The sequence below is a fragment of the Pan troglodytes genome, chromosome 21 (genome assembly GCF_028858775.2).
Source record: "Pan troglodytes isolate AG18354 chromosome 21, NHGRI_mPanTro3-v2.0_pri, whole genome shotgun sequence".
Taxonomy (NCBI): Eukaryota; Metazoa; Chordata; class Mammalia; order Primates; family Hominidae; genus Pan; species Pan troglodytes.
The window spans coordinates 41,773,251-41,790,594 of NC_072419.2; the positions used below are offsets into that span (position 1 = coordinate 41,773,251).

General features: G+C 51.3%; 1 protein-coding gene and 1 pseudogene across 2 annotated transcripts; one reads left to right on the forward strand and one right to left on the reverse strand.

The window, feature by feature from the left end:
* Positions 1-712: 712 nt before the first annotated feature.
* On the forward strand, positions 713-16,389 carry ERGIC3 (ERGIC and golgi 3). Of its 2 annotated transcripts, XM_003953715.6 has the most exons (14): positions 767-940; positions 1,078-1,148; positions 1,268-1,355; positions 1,577-1,696; positions 6,173-6,266; positions 7,272-7,437; positions 7,571-7,628; positions 13,131-13,145; positions 13,804-13,835; positions 14,792-14,888; positions 14,966-15,030; positions 15,732-15,868; positions 15,953-16,008; positions 16,184-16,389. In XM_003953715.6, exons 1-14 carry the CDS (start codon positions 853-855, stop codon positions 16,261-16,263), a joined length of 1,167 nt encoding a protein of 388 aa, XP_003953764.1. In that variant the 5' UTR covers positions 767-852; the 3' UTR covers positions 16,264-16,389. The 2 variants fall into 2 exon arrangements, with proteins under 2 accessions (XP_003316930.1, XP_003953764.1); XM_003316882.7 differs by lacking the exon at positions 13,131-13,145 and having other exon boundaries at positions 713-940.
* On the reverse strand, positions 3,104-3,498 carry LOC745729 (large ribosomal subunit protein eL36-like; annotated as a pseudogene).
* Positions 16,390-17,344: the final 955 nt, after the last annotated feature.

Below are 17,344 nucleotides of genomic sequence, written 5' to 3' on the forward strand. Positions count from 1 at the left end.
CCCTCTAGAGACACTGGGCTGCAATGGGAAGTGTCAGGGAGACCTTAAGCTCCACATCACTTGAGTCTAAACCTGGAGGGATAGAGCGTGTCCGTGAGGATCCCAGGGCCTGGAGAGCAATTTAGGGTAATATTCAGAAAGCAGCGCTCAGGAGAAGCACTGGGACGCTGTTTAGGTAAAATCAACCCAAAAGACCCTGATTCCCAGAGTACTTTGAGGTCCAGAAGAACTGGGCTGGAAGCAGGTCCTGCTATTAATTGGCTGTGATCTTGGGCAAGTTATTTAACTTCTCCAGGTCACAGTTTGCTCTTTGGAAAACGGAGATAAGTCACCTGCTTTCAGGGCGGACACCCTTACTTTACATCAGAATCATCCGGATGCCATTCCTAGCGTTTCGGCTTCAGTAGGTGGGAATCAATTATTTGCATTTCTAATAGGTAATCAGTTGATAATGATGCGGCCGGTCCGGTACACTCGAAAAACCACTGTTCCAGGATATTCCAAGATGTTCCAAGAGTCTTAAACACCTGGTGCAGTTCCGAGCACAAGGCACACGAACGGTGCTATTAGCGTTTCTAACCCCGCAGAGAACTCCTCGCACCCCGGTCCTCAAAAAACCCGCCCCGGACAGCGGGGGCCCGGGCAGTAGCTTCCAAACTCAATTACCCGCGCAAGGGGGCGTGGCAGCATCGTTGGGCGGGGCCGCCTGTAAGAGAACGCGGCTAAAGGTGGGGCCAAGCGTGCGGTTTGCTGCGCCTGCGTGAAGAAAAAGGGGGGGGGGGCGTGGCTCCAGGCCGGAAGAGGGAGTCTGTAGGGGCGGGCCGGCTGGCGTCCCCTTTCCGGCCGGTCCCCATGGAGGCGCTGGGGAAGCTGAAGCAGTTCGATGCCTACCCCAAGACTTTGGAGGACTTCCGGGTCAAGACCTGCGGGGGCGCCACCGGTAGGCCGCAGCGGGGCCGGGGTCGCGTGGAGGGGGGCGTCCTAGAGCTTAGCCCGGGCTCCTGGACTCTGACTGGCCTGCCGGTGTCTGAGGGAGCGGATTCGAGGCCATTCTGACCCTCGCCCCTTGTCCTGCAGTGACCATTGTCAGTGGCCTTCTCATGCTGCTACTGTTCCTGTCCGAGCTGCAGTATTACCTCACCACGGAGGTAAGGGGCGGGGCTTAGTGCGTGGGCGGGGCTTTGCATTCTAGGAGTAGGACCTTTAGGGGTGGGAGTGGGGAAGGAGAGGTTTGGGGCCAAGTCTTACTGAGGTAGCGCTGCCCCAGGTGCATCCTGAGCTCTACGTGGACAAATCGCGGGGAGATAAACTGAAGATCAACATCGATGTACTTTTTCCGCACATGCCTTGTGCCTGTGAGTACCTCACCATGGGTGGGACTGGAGAGACCCAGGGTTCTCATGTGGGCTGCCAGATTCACACCTCCACCCTTAGGTTCTGGACTGGACCCCAGGACAACCTCCTTTTCCTAATCCCGTTCTGCCCCAAGACAGGCCCAGTATCCCCTTCCCCTCCAAAACCCACATCCCCTTGTCACTAGGGTCCCAGTACCTTAGCCTGATTTTCGTGCTTCCAGATCTGAGTATTGATGCCATGGATGTGGCCGGAGAACAGCAGCTGGATGTGGAACACAACCTGTTCAAGCAACGACTAGATAAAGATGGCATCCCCGTGAGCTCAGAGGCTGAGCGGCATGGTAACCAGGGGAGGGGGCCGGGTCTCAGATCCCAAAGCTGGACGTACCCAAGCCTATCTGCTAGCAAGTGAACTGTGACAGGCATAGTGATACATTAAACAACTAAGAGCTAGAGAAGTCAAGTGACTTGCCTAGGGTCCCCCAGCTAGTAAGAGTCAGAGTGAGCTAAAATCCTCTATACATATCGAGTCAGGTAATCTACCTGGCTATTATTCTCAGAGGTCCTCAATACCTGCAGATGGTAGTTTGAATACCAGAGGTTTGAAGATAGGTCTTATGTGCTCTTGCCTTGGTAGAACTGTCTAGATGGACCCAGGCTTCTCTGAGTGTTTGCTTTCCCAGCCCATTGGCTTAATTCAGCCCTTAATGCTCTTCCCCTTTGGAATGCAGGTGGTTTAATGAGAATTTAGGTTCTCAAGTCAGATTGCCTGGGTTCACATCTAGCTTTGTCTCCTGCAGTCTGTGAGCTTCAGCTAGAAAGTGGTGATAAAACAGTAGTACCAACCACATGGAATTGTAAGATCAAATGAAGTCATATGTGTAAAATGCCTGGTACAGAGTGGGTACCCACTTTTACCTTCCTTTCCTTTATCTTGGTGGCTTCCCAATGCCTCCGTTAACTCAGTTTCCCACCACAGCAAAACTGTCCTCAAAGCTGGGATTTCTAACACCTTAGAGATTACTCTGGTGGGGAGTTTTATCATTCGTTGTTTCAGCAGATTAATGCAGGACACCAGTGGAACCAACATAATATGCTATAGGACTGGATGTGGAGTGGAGGAGAGCAAAGTCATGGTTGTTGATTCCAACGCTTTCAGCCTGAGCAAATGAATGACTTGAGATGGAGATGACTGGAGGAGAAGGTTTTTTTGGTGGGAGGGAGGAGTGGCTATTGGATATCCACTGCTGTGTAACAAAGTACTCCAAAAGTTAGTAGTTTGATACAATAAAAATGTGTTTTTTCAGTTTCCCTGGGTCAGGAATTTAGGAGTGGCTTGTTTGGGTGATTCGGGATTAGGGTATCTCACGAGGTTGCAGTCATCTAAGGATTGATGGGGCACTGCAGAATCTACTATCTATCTATCTATCTATCTATGTATCTATCTATCTATCTATCTGTCTATCTTGAGACAGTCTCACTCTGTCGCCCAGGCTGGAGTGCCGTGGCGCGATCTTGGCTCACTGCAACCTCCGCCTCCCAGGTTCAAGTGATTCTCCTGCCTCAACCTCCCGAGTAGCTGGGATTACAGGCCTGTGCCACCATGCCCAGCTAATTTTTTGTATTTTTAGTAGAGACGGGGTTGCACCTTGTTGGGCCAGATGGTCTTGATCTCTTGACCTCGTGATCCACCCGCCTCAGCCTTCCAAAGTGCTGGGATTACAGGCATGAGCCACTGTGCCTGGCCTACTTATTTGTTGTTTAAATTTATTTTTTTTTCGTCAAGGTGTTCTTTATTTCAGAGAGAGGGCAGGACAGGGGGCTCAGTCTTTCTTGGCATCAGCTTTCCTCATGATGGCTGGGACATTGCTCAGCTCCTCCTGCCTCCTCTTAGTGCAGATGTGTGTCCCCACTCTTTTCTTGATGAACTTGAGGGCCCGTTTGTCCTTGGAGACCTTGAGTAACACCATGGCGTGCCGCTCATACGGGGCGAAACCACACACCTCTCGAATCATGTCCCACATGAATTTGGTGTGTTTGGTCAGGCGCCCGCGGCGGCAGCTGTGCCTGGGCTTGCTCATGTTCTTGGTCATCTTGTGGCCCTTGTGAAGGCACACGGCCATAGTGGGTAGCACAGAGCCATGGCTGCTGCTCTCCAATGGCAGCTGTGGCAGAAGGGCTGGTGCCTCGCGGGGATCTACTTTTTTTTTTTTTTTTTTGAGAGTCACGCTCTGTCACCCAGGCTGGAGTGCAATGGTGCGATTTCAGCTCACTGCAACCTCTGCCTCCCGGCTTCAAGTGATTCACCTGCCTCAGCCTTCTGAGTAGCTGGGATTACAGGCGCCTGCCACCACACCCGGCTAATTTTTGTATTTTTGGTAGAGACAGGGTTTCATCATCGTGGCCAGGCTGGTCTCAAACTCCTCACCTCAGGTGATCCACCTGCCTTGGCCCCCAAAGTGTTGGGATTACAGGCATGGGCCACCACGCCCAGCAGGGGATCTGCTTTTAAAGGGCTCACCACTCATAGGGCTGTTGGCAGGATGCCTCAGTGCCTCACCACATGGGCCTCTCAGTAGGGCTGCTTGTGTGTCCTTATATCACGGCAACTGGCTTCCCCCACTTGGATCTTGCAAGTGAGCTGAGAGAACAAAGTAGAAACCATAACCTTTGGCCGGGCATGGTGGCTCACGCCTGTAGTCCCAGCACTTTTGGAGGCTGAGGCAGTTGGATCACCTGAAGTCAGGAGTTCAAGACCAGCCTGGCCAACATGGTAAAACCCCCATCTCTACTAAAAAATAAAAAAAATAAAAAAAAAAAAATTAGCCAGGTGTGGTGGTGGGCACCTGTAATCCTAGCTACTCAGGAGGCTGAGGCAGGAGAATCACTTGAACCAGAGAGGCAGAGGTTGCAGTGAGCTGAGATCACGCCACTGCACTCCAGCTTGGGCAACAAGAGTGAAACTCCGTCTCAACAACAACAACAAAAAAACGTGTAACCTTTTTTATGACCCAGCCTCAGAAGTTGTACACCATCATTTCTGCAATATACTAGTGCTTACACAGGTCAGCCTTACTCATTGTGGGAGAGGACTACATAAGGGTGTGAATACTAGGAAGTGGGGATCATTGAGGACATCTTGGAAACTAGCTTCCACAGAGTAAGGTCAGGATTTGCAGGAAAGAGGAATCTCAGGTTTGGGGTATGTTAAATTTGGGGTTCCTATTTTATACTCTGGTGATATTAAGAGGCAATTAGATGTACCAGTCTAGAATTTAGAGGAGTTATCAGCAGGTACAGGGTAGTTTAAACAACTGGACTAAGAAAACCTAGGGAGTCAATGTAGGTAGAGGATAGGTCTACGGCCTGTACCCTGGGTATCTCCAATATTTAAAAGTCAGGACAGGAAGGAAGATTGAGACGGATTAGCCATTGACGTAGAAGAACCAAAGAGGTGTCCCAAAAGCCAAGTGGAGAGAGTTTCAAGAAGAGAGAGTGAGCAGTTGTATCAGAAGCTACTGATAGTCCAGTAAAATGAAGAGTGAGAATTGACCATTGAAATTAGCAACAAAGAGATTCCTGGAGACTTTGAAAGGAACAATTTTGATACTGTTGAGGATGAAAATCGGATCAAAGAGCAATAAAGGAAGTGGAGACATTACCTATAGGTGACTTGGGAGTTTCACTGTAAGGGAGAGCTGAGAAATGGAGTGGGATCTGAAGGAGAAAGTGGTGAGATGGTGGGTTTGGTGGTGAGAGCAAGTGAAGTTCTGTTGCTTCTCTTTTCTTAGTGGAAATTGAAAGCAAGGACATTAGCTAAGTGAAGAAAGAGGAGGGGGTTTTGGGAGCCTAAGGAGAGAGGAGAAGGTCTAAGTCACCTTAGAGGGTGGGAGAGTGAACTGATTAGAGAAATGAAGTGGAATTGCCAGGCAGTCCTAAGGGAGCTTCAGGAAAGAAGTAGGTACAGAGAGTTGAATGGAACCAGGGTGTGGGTTTTGCTGGATTTGTAAATGAAAGACGACAGGAACAGGGAGTTGTGGTTATGTGCAAGAGAATAATTACAGTGGACCATGGGATTTCAGAAGGGAAGTGAGGACGTGATAGTGTCAGCAGTGTCAAAGAATTGGTGGATTTCGGGTACTAAATAGTGAACTTGGAAAATAAGGGTAAGTAGTTGAAGACTCAGACACTTGAAGTTGAATTTTGGAAGATTTGCAGTTATTGGCAGTGACAGGATCTAGGTATGAGTATGAAAATGGGTAGCTGAGGTGAGATGGCAAAATCAAAAGATTATCATGAGTTGGGAGGTCAGTATTCATTATTGAAATCACCAGTTATGATGGGGTGACTAGAGTGAGGCAAGGAGCCGGTGCAGAGGGAGAGGTGTGAGGAGAAGCACCATGGCAAGAGGTTAGTGGCATACACGTTGGAATTAGCTGAAATCTGTTTCCTCGGTTGCATTGGGCAAAGTCACTTCTCATCAGTGAGCCTCAACATCTTCTCAATAAAACAGGGATAATTACCGCCACCCTCAAAGAGTCATTGTGGGGATGAAATGAGATGATGGTTGTGAAGTACAGTGATCTGTACACAGCTAATGTTCAGTATTTACTGTTGACTGTTTTCTTACTGTTTCTTTTATTAAAAGAATTGATATGTGTGTAGAAGTGCTTAATGCCTGACCCGTAGCATGTACTATATGAATATTAGTTATTATAACTTTTATTATCCCTAAGCAAAGGGCTTGTGCAGACTGGGGCCACCGATTTCACTGTGTCTGGCCCCAGCTGATGCCTCTGCTTCTCCCCTCCCCTTAGAGCTTGGGAAAGTCGAGGTGACGGTGTTTGACCCTGACTCCCTGGACCCTGATCGCTGTGAGAGCTGCTATGGTGCTGAGGCAGAAGATATCAAGTGAGCTGGAGGGGAGCGGGAGCAGGGTTCCCATCGGGCGCCATCTATCAGTCAGCCTCAGCCTCAGTCAGACTGTGGCAGGTGGGGAGGTCAGACCAAGAATCTAGAGTGGGCGGGGTATGTGCCTCTGTCATTGATCCTGGTGCAAGTGACTGAGGCTTTGTAACCAGGCCCTATCTGGGAGCTGCAGACCTAGAGATGAAGCTGAAGTGGTCTCTGCTCTTCCACCTAGAGAAATGGTTCAGAGGTGGTCTCTGGAGTCCAGTTACCTGGGTTCTACCCCTGTCTCCTTGGGCCAAGCCATGTAACCTCTCTATGTGAAGAGGGATGATAATAACATCTTCTCGTAAGAGTCACATATGGATTAGCTGTATACTGTGTGTAAAGCACTGAGGTGGAAGGCCCAGCCCAGATTATTAGACCCTCAGTATCTGATAACTGCTGCTGTTTCCCAGACCCTGACTTCTGCAAGACTGATTCAGCAGGTCTGGAGTGGGGCCTGGGAATGTGTACTTAAATTTTTTTTTATTGTGGAAAAATATGTGACATAAAATTTACCATTTTAACCATTTTTAAGTGTGCAACTCAGTGGCATTAGGTATCTTCACAGTGTCATGCAGTCACCACTCTCTGTCCTAAAACTTGTCATCGCCTCAAACAGAATGGGAATATGTATTTTTCACAGTCCTAGTCTGGGCACAATGGCTTACACATGTAATCCGTAGCACTTTGAGAGGCCGAGGTAGGTGAATCACTTGAGCTCAGGAGTTTGAGACCAGCCTGGGCAACATAGCAAGACCCTATCTCTAAAAAAATTTTAAAAATTAAAAAAAGAAAACAGTCCTTCTGCCACTGAGGAAACACATTTGGAGAATGTTTGGTGGTCAGGGATGAGGCTAGCAGAGCCTTCATTAGCAGGCAGAGCTGCTCGGGCTCTATTTCCCCAGATGCCAGCACTGGACTTATGCCTCTTTAACACTCTCACCATCACTCCCTGCCCTACAGGTGCTGTAACACCTGTGAAGATGTGCGGGAGGCATATCGCCGTCGAGGCTGGGCCTTCAAGAACCCAGATACTATTGAGCAGTGCCGGCGAGAGGGCTTCAGCCAGAAGATGCAGGAGCAGAAGAATGAAGGCTGCCAGGTGTATGGCTTCTTGGAAGTCAATAAGGTATCAGGAGGAATCAAGACAAGATAGGGCCAGCTGGGCTGGGCAAGCTCCACTGGGAACCGAGGGCCCACTCAGGCCCTGAGTAGGCAAAAGGAGGACACAGCCAGTGAATGAGAGAGAATGTTCCTTACAGGTGGCCGGAAACTTCCACTTTGCCCCTGGGAAGAGCTTCCAGCAGTCCCATGTGCACGGTGAGTGATCTGCACTAGCTGGGGAGATTTAGATGCTGGCCACCTTCTTGGTGAGCTTGAGTGGTCCTCTTCTGCCTGCTGCTCATTTGTCTTGGGCAACCATTTGGCCAGAGCAGGCCTTCATCTCAGGGCAGCAGTTTGGCACAGTGGCTAAGAGCACAGGCCGAGGAGCCAGACTGCCTGCATTCAGATACCAGTTTCAGACCTTACTGGCTGTGTGACTTTGAGAAGGTTTCTTAATCTTTTTGACTCCTGTTTTCTACTTTATAAAATGGTGATGAGGGCACTTATCTCACAGGGTGTGTGTGCAGGTTAAAGATGATAGCACGGAGCCTGGCTTGTGGTAGGTGCTTGTTGAAATAGTAGCCCCCGCCCCGTGTCCGACGATGACCTGTGCATGAGGCTTTGGGAGAAGCAGAGCTAGGTTGGAGCACAGGTTCTGCCACACCTGAGCTATGTCATATTTGGGCCCTATTTAGTTGCTTCTTCTGTAAAATGGGGATGATGATAATAGTACCCACTCACAGGGCTGTTGGGGTGAACAAATGAGATTTATTCTCATTCATTTGTTCATTCATGCATTCACAAAATATTTAGTAATCACCTACTAGTCTAGTTGCTAAGGGTACAGTAGTGAACAGTCTGTGCCCTCAGAACATTCTAGTAAAGAAATAGACAATAAGTATATAAAATATAAATAGTCCCCAATTAACAATGGTTCAGCTTGCAATTTTTAACTTCATGATGGGTATTACATGCATTTTTCACTTAACGATATTTTCTTTTTCTTTTTTGAGACAGAGTCTCACTCTGTCGCCCAGGCTGGAGTGCAGTGGCGTGATCTTGACTCACTGCAACCTCCACCTCCTGGGTTCAAGTGATTCTCCTACCTCAGCCTCTTGAGTAGCTGAGTGTACAGGTGCGTGCCACCACGCCCAGCTAAGTTTTGTATTTTTAGTAGAGATGGGGTTTCATTATGTTGGCCAGGCTGGTCTTGAACTCCTGACCTCAAGTGATCTGCCCGCCTCGGCCTCCCAAAGTGCTAGGATTACAGGGATGAGCCACCGCACCTGGCCGACTTACAATATTTTCAACTTGCAATGGGTTTATTGGGACGTAACCCCAGTGTAGGTCAGGGAGCATCTGTATATGGTATATCAGATGCTGTTAAGTCATATGGACCAAAACAAGGCAGGATAAAGGTGGTAATGGGGAGGGGCTAGGGTAGGGCAGTGAGGGTCCTATTTTAAATATGGAGGTCAGGGACAAACTCTTTGATGAGGTAATATTTTAGCAAAGACCTGAAGACAGTGAGGGAGCCAGCCATGTGGATGTCTGGGGAGGAAGTGTTACAAGCAGAGAGAACAGTAAATGCAAATTCCTAAGGCTAGAATGTGCTTGGCAAGTTCAAGATACAGTAAGAAGGTTAGGGTGGCTGGAGCAGAGGAGCATGCTTAGAAATGAAGTGAGAGAGGCCGGGTGCAGTGGCTCATACCTGTAATCCCAGCACTTTGGGAGGCCAAGGCGGGTGGATCACCTGAGGTCAGGAGTTCAAGACCAGCCTGGCCAACATGGTGAAACCCTGTCTCTACTAAAAATACAAAAATTAGCTGGGTGTGGTGGCACACGCCTGTAATCCCAGCTACTCGGGAGGCTGAGGCACGAGAATCTCTTGAACCTGGGAGGTGGAGGTTGCAGTGAGCTGAAATTGCGCCATTGTACTCCAGCCTGGGTAACAGAGTGAGACTCCATTTCAAAAAATAATAATAAATAAAGAGAGGTCACAGGGCCATATCATGCAGGGCTTGCAGGGGCATTGTAGGGACTCGGGCCTTTACTCTGCATGAGATGAGAAGCCATTGTAGGGCTCTGAAGAAGATGAGGCATGATCTGACTTAAAAGCTCTCCGGCTGCTCTGTGGACAAGACTGGGCAGGGGAAAGGACAGAATCAGAGAGGCCCATTAGGAGGCGGTTGCAGTGATCAATCCAGGCAAAAGATGGTGGGGCACGGCCCAGAGTGGCAGTGGAAGTGGTGGGAAGTGACTGGCTTCTGGATGTATTTTGAAGGTAGAGCTGAGAAGAGTTCCTGATGGGCATGAGGGATAAAGGAAAAAGGAGTCAAGGATGCCTCCAAAGTTTTGTACCTGAGTAGTAAGAAGGATGGAGTTGCCTGTAATCCTAGCACTTTGGGAGGCCAAGGCAGGTGGATTGCCTGAGCTGAGGAGTTTGAGACCAGCCTGGGCAACATGATGAAACCTTGTCTCTACTAAAAAATGCAAAAAATCAGTCGGGCGTGGTGGCGTGCGCCTGTAGTCCCAGCTACTCGGGAGGCTGAGGTAGGAGAATTGCTTGAACCCAGGAGGCGGAGGTTGCAGGGAGCCGAGATCGTGCCATTTCACTCCAGCCTGAGCGACAGAGTGAGATTCCATCTCCATTAAAAAAAAAAAAAAAGGATGGAGTTGCCATTTAGCAAGATGAGGGAGACTCAGGGCAGGTTTAGATGTTCGGAAATGGGATCGTACAGCTGGTATTCGGCTTTTGACGTGTTCAGACCAATAGCATCTGGGTGTCCTTCTAGACACCCAAGGTGTCAAGTAAGTTTTCCATTCAAGCCTGGAGTTCAGGGAGAGGACTTGCCTGGAGATGCAGATGTTGGCATCATCAGCATGTGTATAGAGCTGTGGGACTGGATGAAATCACCCTGGAGGTGAGGGCAGATGGAGAAGAAGGGAAGCTCAAAGGGCTGGGTGCCAGGCCTCCCACATTAGAGGCCAAGGGTGACAGGGGGAATTGGTAGGGGAGACTAGAGGAGGAGTGTAAGCCGGGAGTGTGGCATCCTGCCAGCCACGGACGGGTGTTTCAAATACCACATCAGATGCTTCTGGATGTCGAGCGGGAATTGACCATGGCATGTACATGCAACAGTCACTTATAGCCTTGACTGAGTCATTTAAGGGTGTGATAGGACCACCCTAGAGTGGGTTCGGGAGGGAATGGGGGAGGAGTTGGAGCGAGTATTGACAGCTCTATAGTGGAAATTGCCTAGGGGAGGAGAGAGCATGAGCTGAAGCTAGAGGGAAATGTGGAGTCGAGGGAGGCTTTTCTAAGGAGGGTGATGTAGCAGAATGTTAATATGCTGTTGGAAATTATCGACTAAAGAGCATAAGTGATGCTCCAGAGACGAGACAGTGACCGGAGTGAAGTCCTGGAGAAGGAGAAAGAAGACAGAATCTAGTGCCTTACACATGTGGAAAGTCCAAACTTAGCACCAGGAGGAAGGGCAGGCTCTGTAGGTACAGGTAGGGTGGTAGCTGGGGTGGCAGAAGTACATGGAGAGTCTCTTCTGAGTCTTCCCGTCTTCTCCATGTTGTAGGAAGGAAGGTCCTCAGTTGAGAATGAGGAGAGAGGGAAGGAGGTGTTGGAGATTTGAAAGAAGAAAAGATGTGACTGGTCACTTGGGGGTGGAAGAGTGCGTGGACTGGGGAGATTGAGTAGGATTGATGCAGCACTAGGGCCTCCCTGGAGTCTGCGGCTGTGAATGTGAAGAGAGCGGTCAGCGTGGTTGTCTGTGTGGGAATGGACTCAGTCAACAGAACATTGCAATTGCCTGGGGTTTGGTGTTGCCAGGTGCCTGCAAAGGTGAGGGAATCAAATATGTAAAGAACTCACCTTGATTCTGGACCACAGCATATGAGCTAGGAAAGGAGGAAAGACAGGATGTGGGGAAGCCAGTGAGGGGGCAGGAGGAAAAAGGGACTACAAGTCCTGAGTGTAGTGTCAACAAGTTATTGGAATTGGGGAACTGGAGGAAATTAGAAAGCTGGTGGAGCATGAGTTGCTTGAAATTGAAGTCACAGAAGGGGCTTTGTTAATGACAAAGTTTAGGGAATGGCCAACAGAGCAAGTGGCTCAGGTAGGCAGAGCACAAGATCAGGGAGGAAAGGATGTCCAGGAACTGGGAGGCCCGGGTACTGGAAGGATCATCTACGTGGATATGGAAATCACTAGAAAGTGTGACAGAGGTAGTACAGGAGAGAGTGACAGGCAGTTGCCCAAGCTGTTGAAAAATGGCATGGGAAAACTGTTCTGGAGGTTCCATATCGATATCTAGGTGACTGAAACAAGCAGGGCTGCTCTGCCCTGAGCTTCAAAGCTGGGGATTTTTTTTTTTTTTTTTTGAGGCTGGAGTGCCATGGCACAATCTTGGCTCACTGCAGCCTTGACCTCCTGGACTCGAGATCCTCCCACCTCAGCCTCTCAAGGAGCTGAGACCACAGGCACATGCCACCATGCCTGGCTAATTTTTTTTTTTTTTTTGCAGAGACAGGGTCTTGCCATGTTGCCCAGGCTCCTGGGCTCAAGTGATCCTCCCGCTTGGCCCCCCAAAATGTTGGGATTACAGATGTGAGCCATTGTGCATTTTTAAGGCAGATAAAGGGAAAGTGATCTGGAAGTGGCAGTAAGGAGCAAAAAAGACTTCTCTTTAGGCCAGGGAAGAGGTTGTGTATGGAGAGAAGATAGTCGCACGTTGAGGGGATGCCAGGGAGTTAGTGCCTGAAAGGAAGAGCCAGGCTGAAGCAAGAAAGTGAAGAGGAACCCAGGGGTTGAAGGCAGGGCTGGGGAAGGTGGGAGTTGGTGTCACAGTAAAGGATGGACAGAGCCGCACAGTGACAGAGCCCAGGGTATGAAGATGGCCTCTCAAAATGGTTGAAGTGAACAGGAAGAAAGGGCCTCCTGGAGGGTAGCTCTGCTGGTCTTCAGGGCAATCTGTGGGGGTGGGGCTGTGTTGGGGAGGGGCCAGTGTGGGGGCTGGAGGACCCTGCAGAGCTCTGGGACCCCCTCTTCACTCTGGAGGAAGCTGGGAGAAAAGGGTCTTGCTGGGAGGGTAGGAAGATGATCAGTGTCAAGCTGTTGGCACAAGGTCTGGCGGGCACTCAGTAGACACACAGCCAGAGTGGCAGCCTCTTGGCCTGGGACTGTTAGACTTGTGGATCCCCGGGCCGGGGGTGCTCTGTATTTGGAAGGATGTATAAATGCAAAGGTACAGTTGCCCAAGGCCAGAGATCTGGCTGAATTGAGGCCTGGGAGTGAGTTTCTAACATCCTTGTTGATTGGGGCCAGGGTGGGTAATAATCTCTTACAGTGTAAAGTTTACAAGTATTTTTCCATCTTAGATCCCACGTGATCCTTAGGACAGCCCTTTGCAAAGGAGAACACTGAGGCCCAGAAAGGGCAAGTGATTTGCCCAAGGCCACACAGTCAGGAACTTGGCTCTTTGAGCTCTAGGCCTCTTGTCCTTCCTAGGCCACTATCTTGCTCCTCTCTGGCCAGATTAGTTCACTCTTGAGGAGAGGCCCAGAAGGAGGCTTGTTAGCTGGGGCCAGACTGTGTTGCTGAGGCTGAATGTTCCAGTCTTCCCTCCTGCAACATATCTTGCTGTCATAGTTCTCATTGTGAAGCTCTGAATCTTTCTTCTCTCTCCTCCCTCCCCCATGCTGCAGTACATGCTGTGGAGAGTAAGTGGCCCTGCCCCCACGGAGGCCAAACCCCTACTTCTGGGGCAGCCTGCCCTACCAGAATGGGGGGAGGTTGGATGGGGCTGTGATTGGGTCTCCTCTGACCTGGCTGCTGGGTGACTGTACAAAGGTCTGGGATGTATCTTTGAAGTATGGTTCCTTGTAGCAGGAGGGATTGAGGCTAGAGGGCAGGAATAAATTGTTCTGGAACAGTTGGTACAGGGTCCCCATGGGATTTCTTCTGGGGAGCTTTGAGGGTGGAGGCAGGGAAAGTGTGGATGGCATTCTCAGATCCCACCTCACTTTGAGGTTCAGTGATTTGCCATCAGCTCTAGTTAGTGAGAGCCCATAGTCAGTGGGTTTTGTTTCCGGAGATGCAGGCAGGGCCATGGTGGTAGTCAAGGCATAGAGTTCCCTGTGGACGTCAGGGAGGAACCAGGGTCTGTTCTAATGACTCCTGAGGAGGGCGTGAACTCTCACACAGGCCCAAGGCTTGCCCTTTCTGGCTGTCCTTAAGCAGGACCAGGAGGTGCCAGGCTGGAGAAGGAATGAGGGGTCAGAGAAGACAGGTGGTTTGCAGTCCAGGGAGAGGAAGGAGGAGGCCAGTGCTGCTCCTACTAATGACGCCTTCTCCCTTGCCTTCTCCCTTCTCTCCTAGTCCATGACTTGCAGAGCTTTGGCCTTGACAACGTACGTACCAGATGGAAACCATGGAGGGCAGGTGGGGGTGGGAGGCTTGGTTGCTGCCTTCATTTCCTTGTAGGAACATCCTGGGATGGGGTAGTGCATATAGAAAAATACACCATGTTCTGAATGGGGATCCAGCCTGAGGGTTAAGCGAGAGTGACTTTTGAACTGAACTCTGAGCAGGCTAGGGGCAAGATTGGGGTTGGATAAGAGCATCCTAGACAGACAGAGCCTCAGCGCAAGGTCAGGCGGGAGCATGGCCCTTGTAAGGAACTGCGGGGCAGGTGTGGATGGGTGAGGCTGGAGAAGTCGGCAGGGACCAGACCACACCAGACTCAGAGGCCACGCTGAGGAATCACGTCTTTCTCATGAGAACAGTGGAAAGCTGTTGGCCTTCTTTAAGCAGGATCACGACATAATCAGATGTGCATTTTTGGAAAGATCCTTCTAGTGTCTGAGTCTGATACACAAGGGAGCAGGAAGGGAGTGCATCTGGGGGTTCACAGCCTCCAGCCTAGGCCTCCAGGCAAAGCCAGCACCTGCTACTCTGTGTGCCTAACGTACAAGTGAAGCTGGTATTTTAAGAAATCTGGAACCTGGCCAGGCATGGTGGCTCATGCTTGTAATCCCAGCTACTCAGGAGGCTGAGGCAAGAGAATCGCTTGAATAAGGCGAGGCTGCAGTGAGCCAAGATCATGCCACTGCTCTCCAGCCTGGGCAACAGAGTGAGACCTTGTCTCAAAAAAAAAAAAAAAAAGAAAAATCTGGAACCCCAGGAGTTTGCAGGCTGTGGAAGGAGGAGTTTCTAGGTAGGGAATGGGGGATTCTTATCTCGGGGAGGTTGTCCCCTTAGGACCATAGCCTCCCCTTCCTCCCACATCTCCGCAGACGGACCCAGGTGTCCCTGTCTGCTACTGTCATCAGAGCTTTGGATGAGCTCTGGATGGTGTTGTTTGCAGATCAACATGACCCACTACATCCAGCACCTGTCATTTGGGGAGGACTATCCAGGCATTGTGAACCCCCTGGACCACACCAATGTCACTGCGCCCCAAGGTACCAGCCCGGGAGGCAGCCCCCAGCCGCAGAAGGCCGGCCGGGCACCCACACCCAGTGCTTTGTTTTCCCCTCAGCCTCCATGATGTTCCAGTACTTTGTGAAGGTGGTGCCCACTGTGTACATGAAGGTGGACGGAGAGGTGAGTCAGGGAGCTCCCTACCAGAGTCTCCTGCGCGGTGCCAAGCACTGGAGTTCCTGCATTTTGTTCCGTCAGCCTGGGGAGTGAAAGCTGCCTCGTCCTCACATGGCCAATAAAAGACTGAGGCACAGAGAGGGTGAGGGATTTGCCCTCCCAGGCAGAGTGCAGGCCTGGGGCTGTCAGATTTAAAGCGCCTGCTCTTTCTGCTGCCCTCACCGCTTCTATCCGTTCCTCCGGTGCCCACCGTCTGCCTGCCTCACTGTTCTCTGTGGTCTGCCTGGGCTGGGGGTTAGGCAAGGCAAGTCTCTGTGTACCCACTCCCAAGGCTGCCCTGGCCTGTGGAGCAGCATCTCAGCAGAGTGGCAGGATGCGAGGGGCTGAGGGCAGAGGAAGTCAGTTCAGCCTTGGTGCATCTTTGGAGAGCTGCTTCTCAGCCTGGACCCCCGTGAGAACACCCACCAAATGCTGCCAGGATAGGTAAACTATAAAGAGCTGGCACCTGGAAGGGAAGGCTGAGGCCAAGACTAGGAGAGGGGGTCTGGCGGGCCAGGCCTTGCAGTGCGGGCCACTAGCACGGTGCTGTGTTCTCTCCCTACACGGCCAAGGCTCAACAGGAAAGGGGAAGGAGCAGGGGTGGGGCTGATGGTGGCTGGAGCCAGGTCCTAGCCCTAGCCCTGGCCCAGGCTCCCCTCCCACCCCAGGTACTGAGGACAAATCAGTTCTCTGTGACCAGACATGAGAAGGTTGCCAATGGGCTGTTGGGCGACCAAGGCCTTCCCGGAGTCTTCGTCCTCTATGAGCTCTCGCCCATGATGGTGAAGCTGACGGAGAAGCACAGGTGAGGATGGGGGCAAAGCGGCCTCTGGGGGCCTGGGCCTGAGGGAGGAGGATGCCTGCTGAGCCCACCCTCTCCTTCTACCAGGTCCTTCACCCACTTCCTGACAGGTGTGTGCGCCATCATTGGGGGCATGTTCACAGGTAAGAGGCCCACGGCGTCTGTGAGCTGTGGGGTGGGGAGGGTAAAGCCTGGGTGCCCCAGGTTTGGTTGGGGGTGAAGGGGCAGATGCTGGCCTGGCCAGTTAAGTGACAAGGCTCTCAGCGTCAAAAGCCAAGGCCCCCAATGGGCCAGTGCCAGCCCTTGTCTCTCTCCCAGTGGCTGGACTCATCGATTCGCTCATCTACCACTCAGCACGAGCCATCCAGAAGAAAATTGATCTAGGGAAGACAACGTAGTCACCCTCGGTGCTTCCTCTGTCTCCTCTTTCTCCCTGGCCTGTGGTTGTCCCCCAGCCTCTGTCAGCCTCCACCTCCTCGGTCAGCCCCAGCCCCAGGTTGATAAATCTGTTAATTGTGATAGTACTCACTGGGCTCCGTGTGATCCTTGCCGTGGCCAGAGCCTCATCCTGGCCACTCATTGAAGGCAATTGTGACTGACGGATCGGGGCCCAGCACCCTCGGGAGCCCCACATGGGCATCCCCTAGTTAACCGGGGTTTATTCACACCAGACTCATGTCCAGCCCACAGCCCTGTCCTGGGTCCCTCCTCCACTGTGGTCCTCAGGCCTCTCGGGTTCAGCCCCAGGGCTCAGATGCACCTTTTCAGCGTGAGCTTCCTGGAGCCACCGTGGCCCCCAGGCTCATGAGTGATCAACCCCAGGCCACTAATTCAGGGCCCTGAGTGCATATTGGGGCTTGCCACTTCTTCATTGATGGGTAAAGCTGGGGCCGCTCTCCGCCACCCTGGGCTCAATACACCTGATCCTGTCACACTCACTGATCCCACTGTGCCAAACCCCGCGCTGGCTCTCACTGCGGAGAGGAATCCCTCCAGGTCCTCTGCAGTCTCCTAGATGGAAGCAAAACTGAACACTGAGGTGCGAAAGTAGCAGTGGCCATTCTGGAGCAGAGCCAGCACCAGACCCCTGGCTTGGAGCCTAATCAGGGTTTCCCATTAGAACTCTGGATCCATGTGGAGAACCAGGGCCCAGCAACCTCACCAGTCCACAGCCTAGGGAACCAGGGGTACCTAAACAGCCAGTCAGTTTATCAGATCATGTCTCGAATGTTGATGCAAGACTGTGGCAGGGGAAAAGCGAGAGAGAGGGGAAAGGAAGCGAAGTCAGGTAGTGACAGCAGAACTTTTGGAGTCAGACCCGAGATCCAGCTCTGATGGAAGCCTCTCTCAGGGATGGTGAGGAATGGACAGGTTAATGGAGTCCGTCAGGTCCTTAGCTGTCCTGGAGTGGTGGAAGCCAGAAACAGATTAGGTGAGAGGGACCTGGCCACCAGCAGGAGCGGGAGCAGTGGTGGAGTG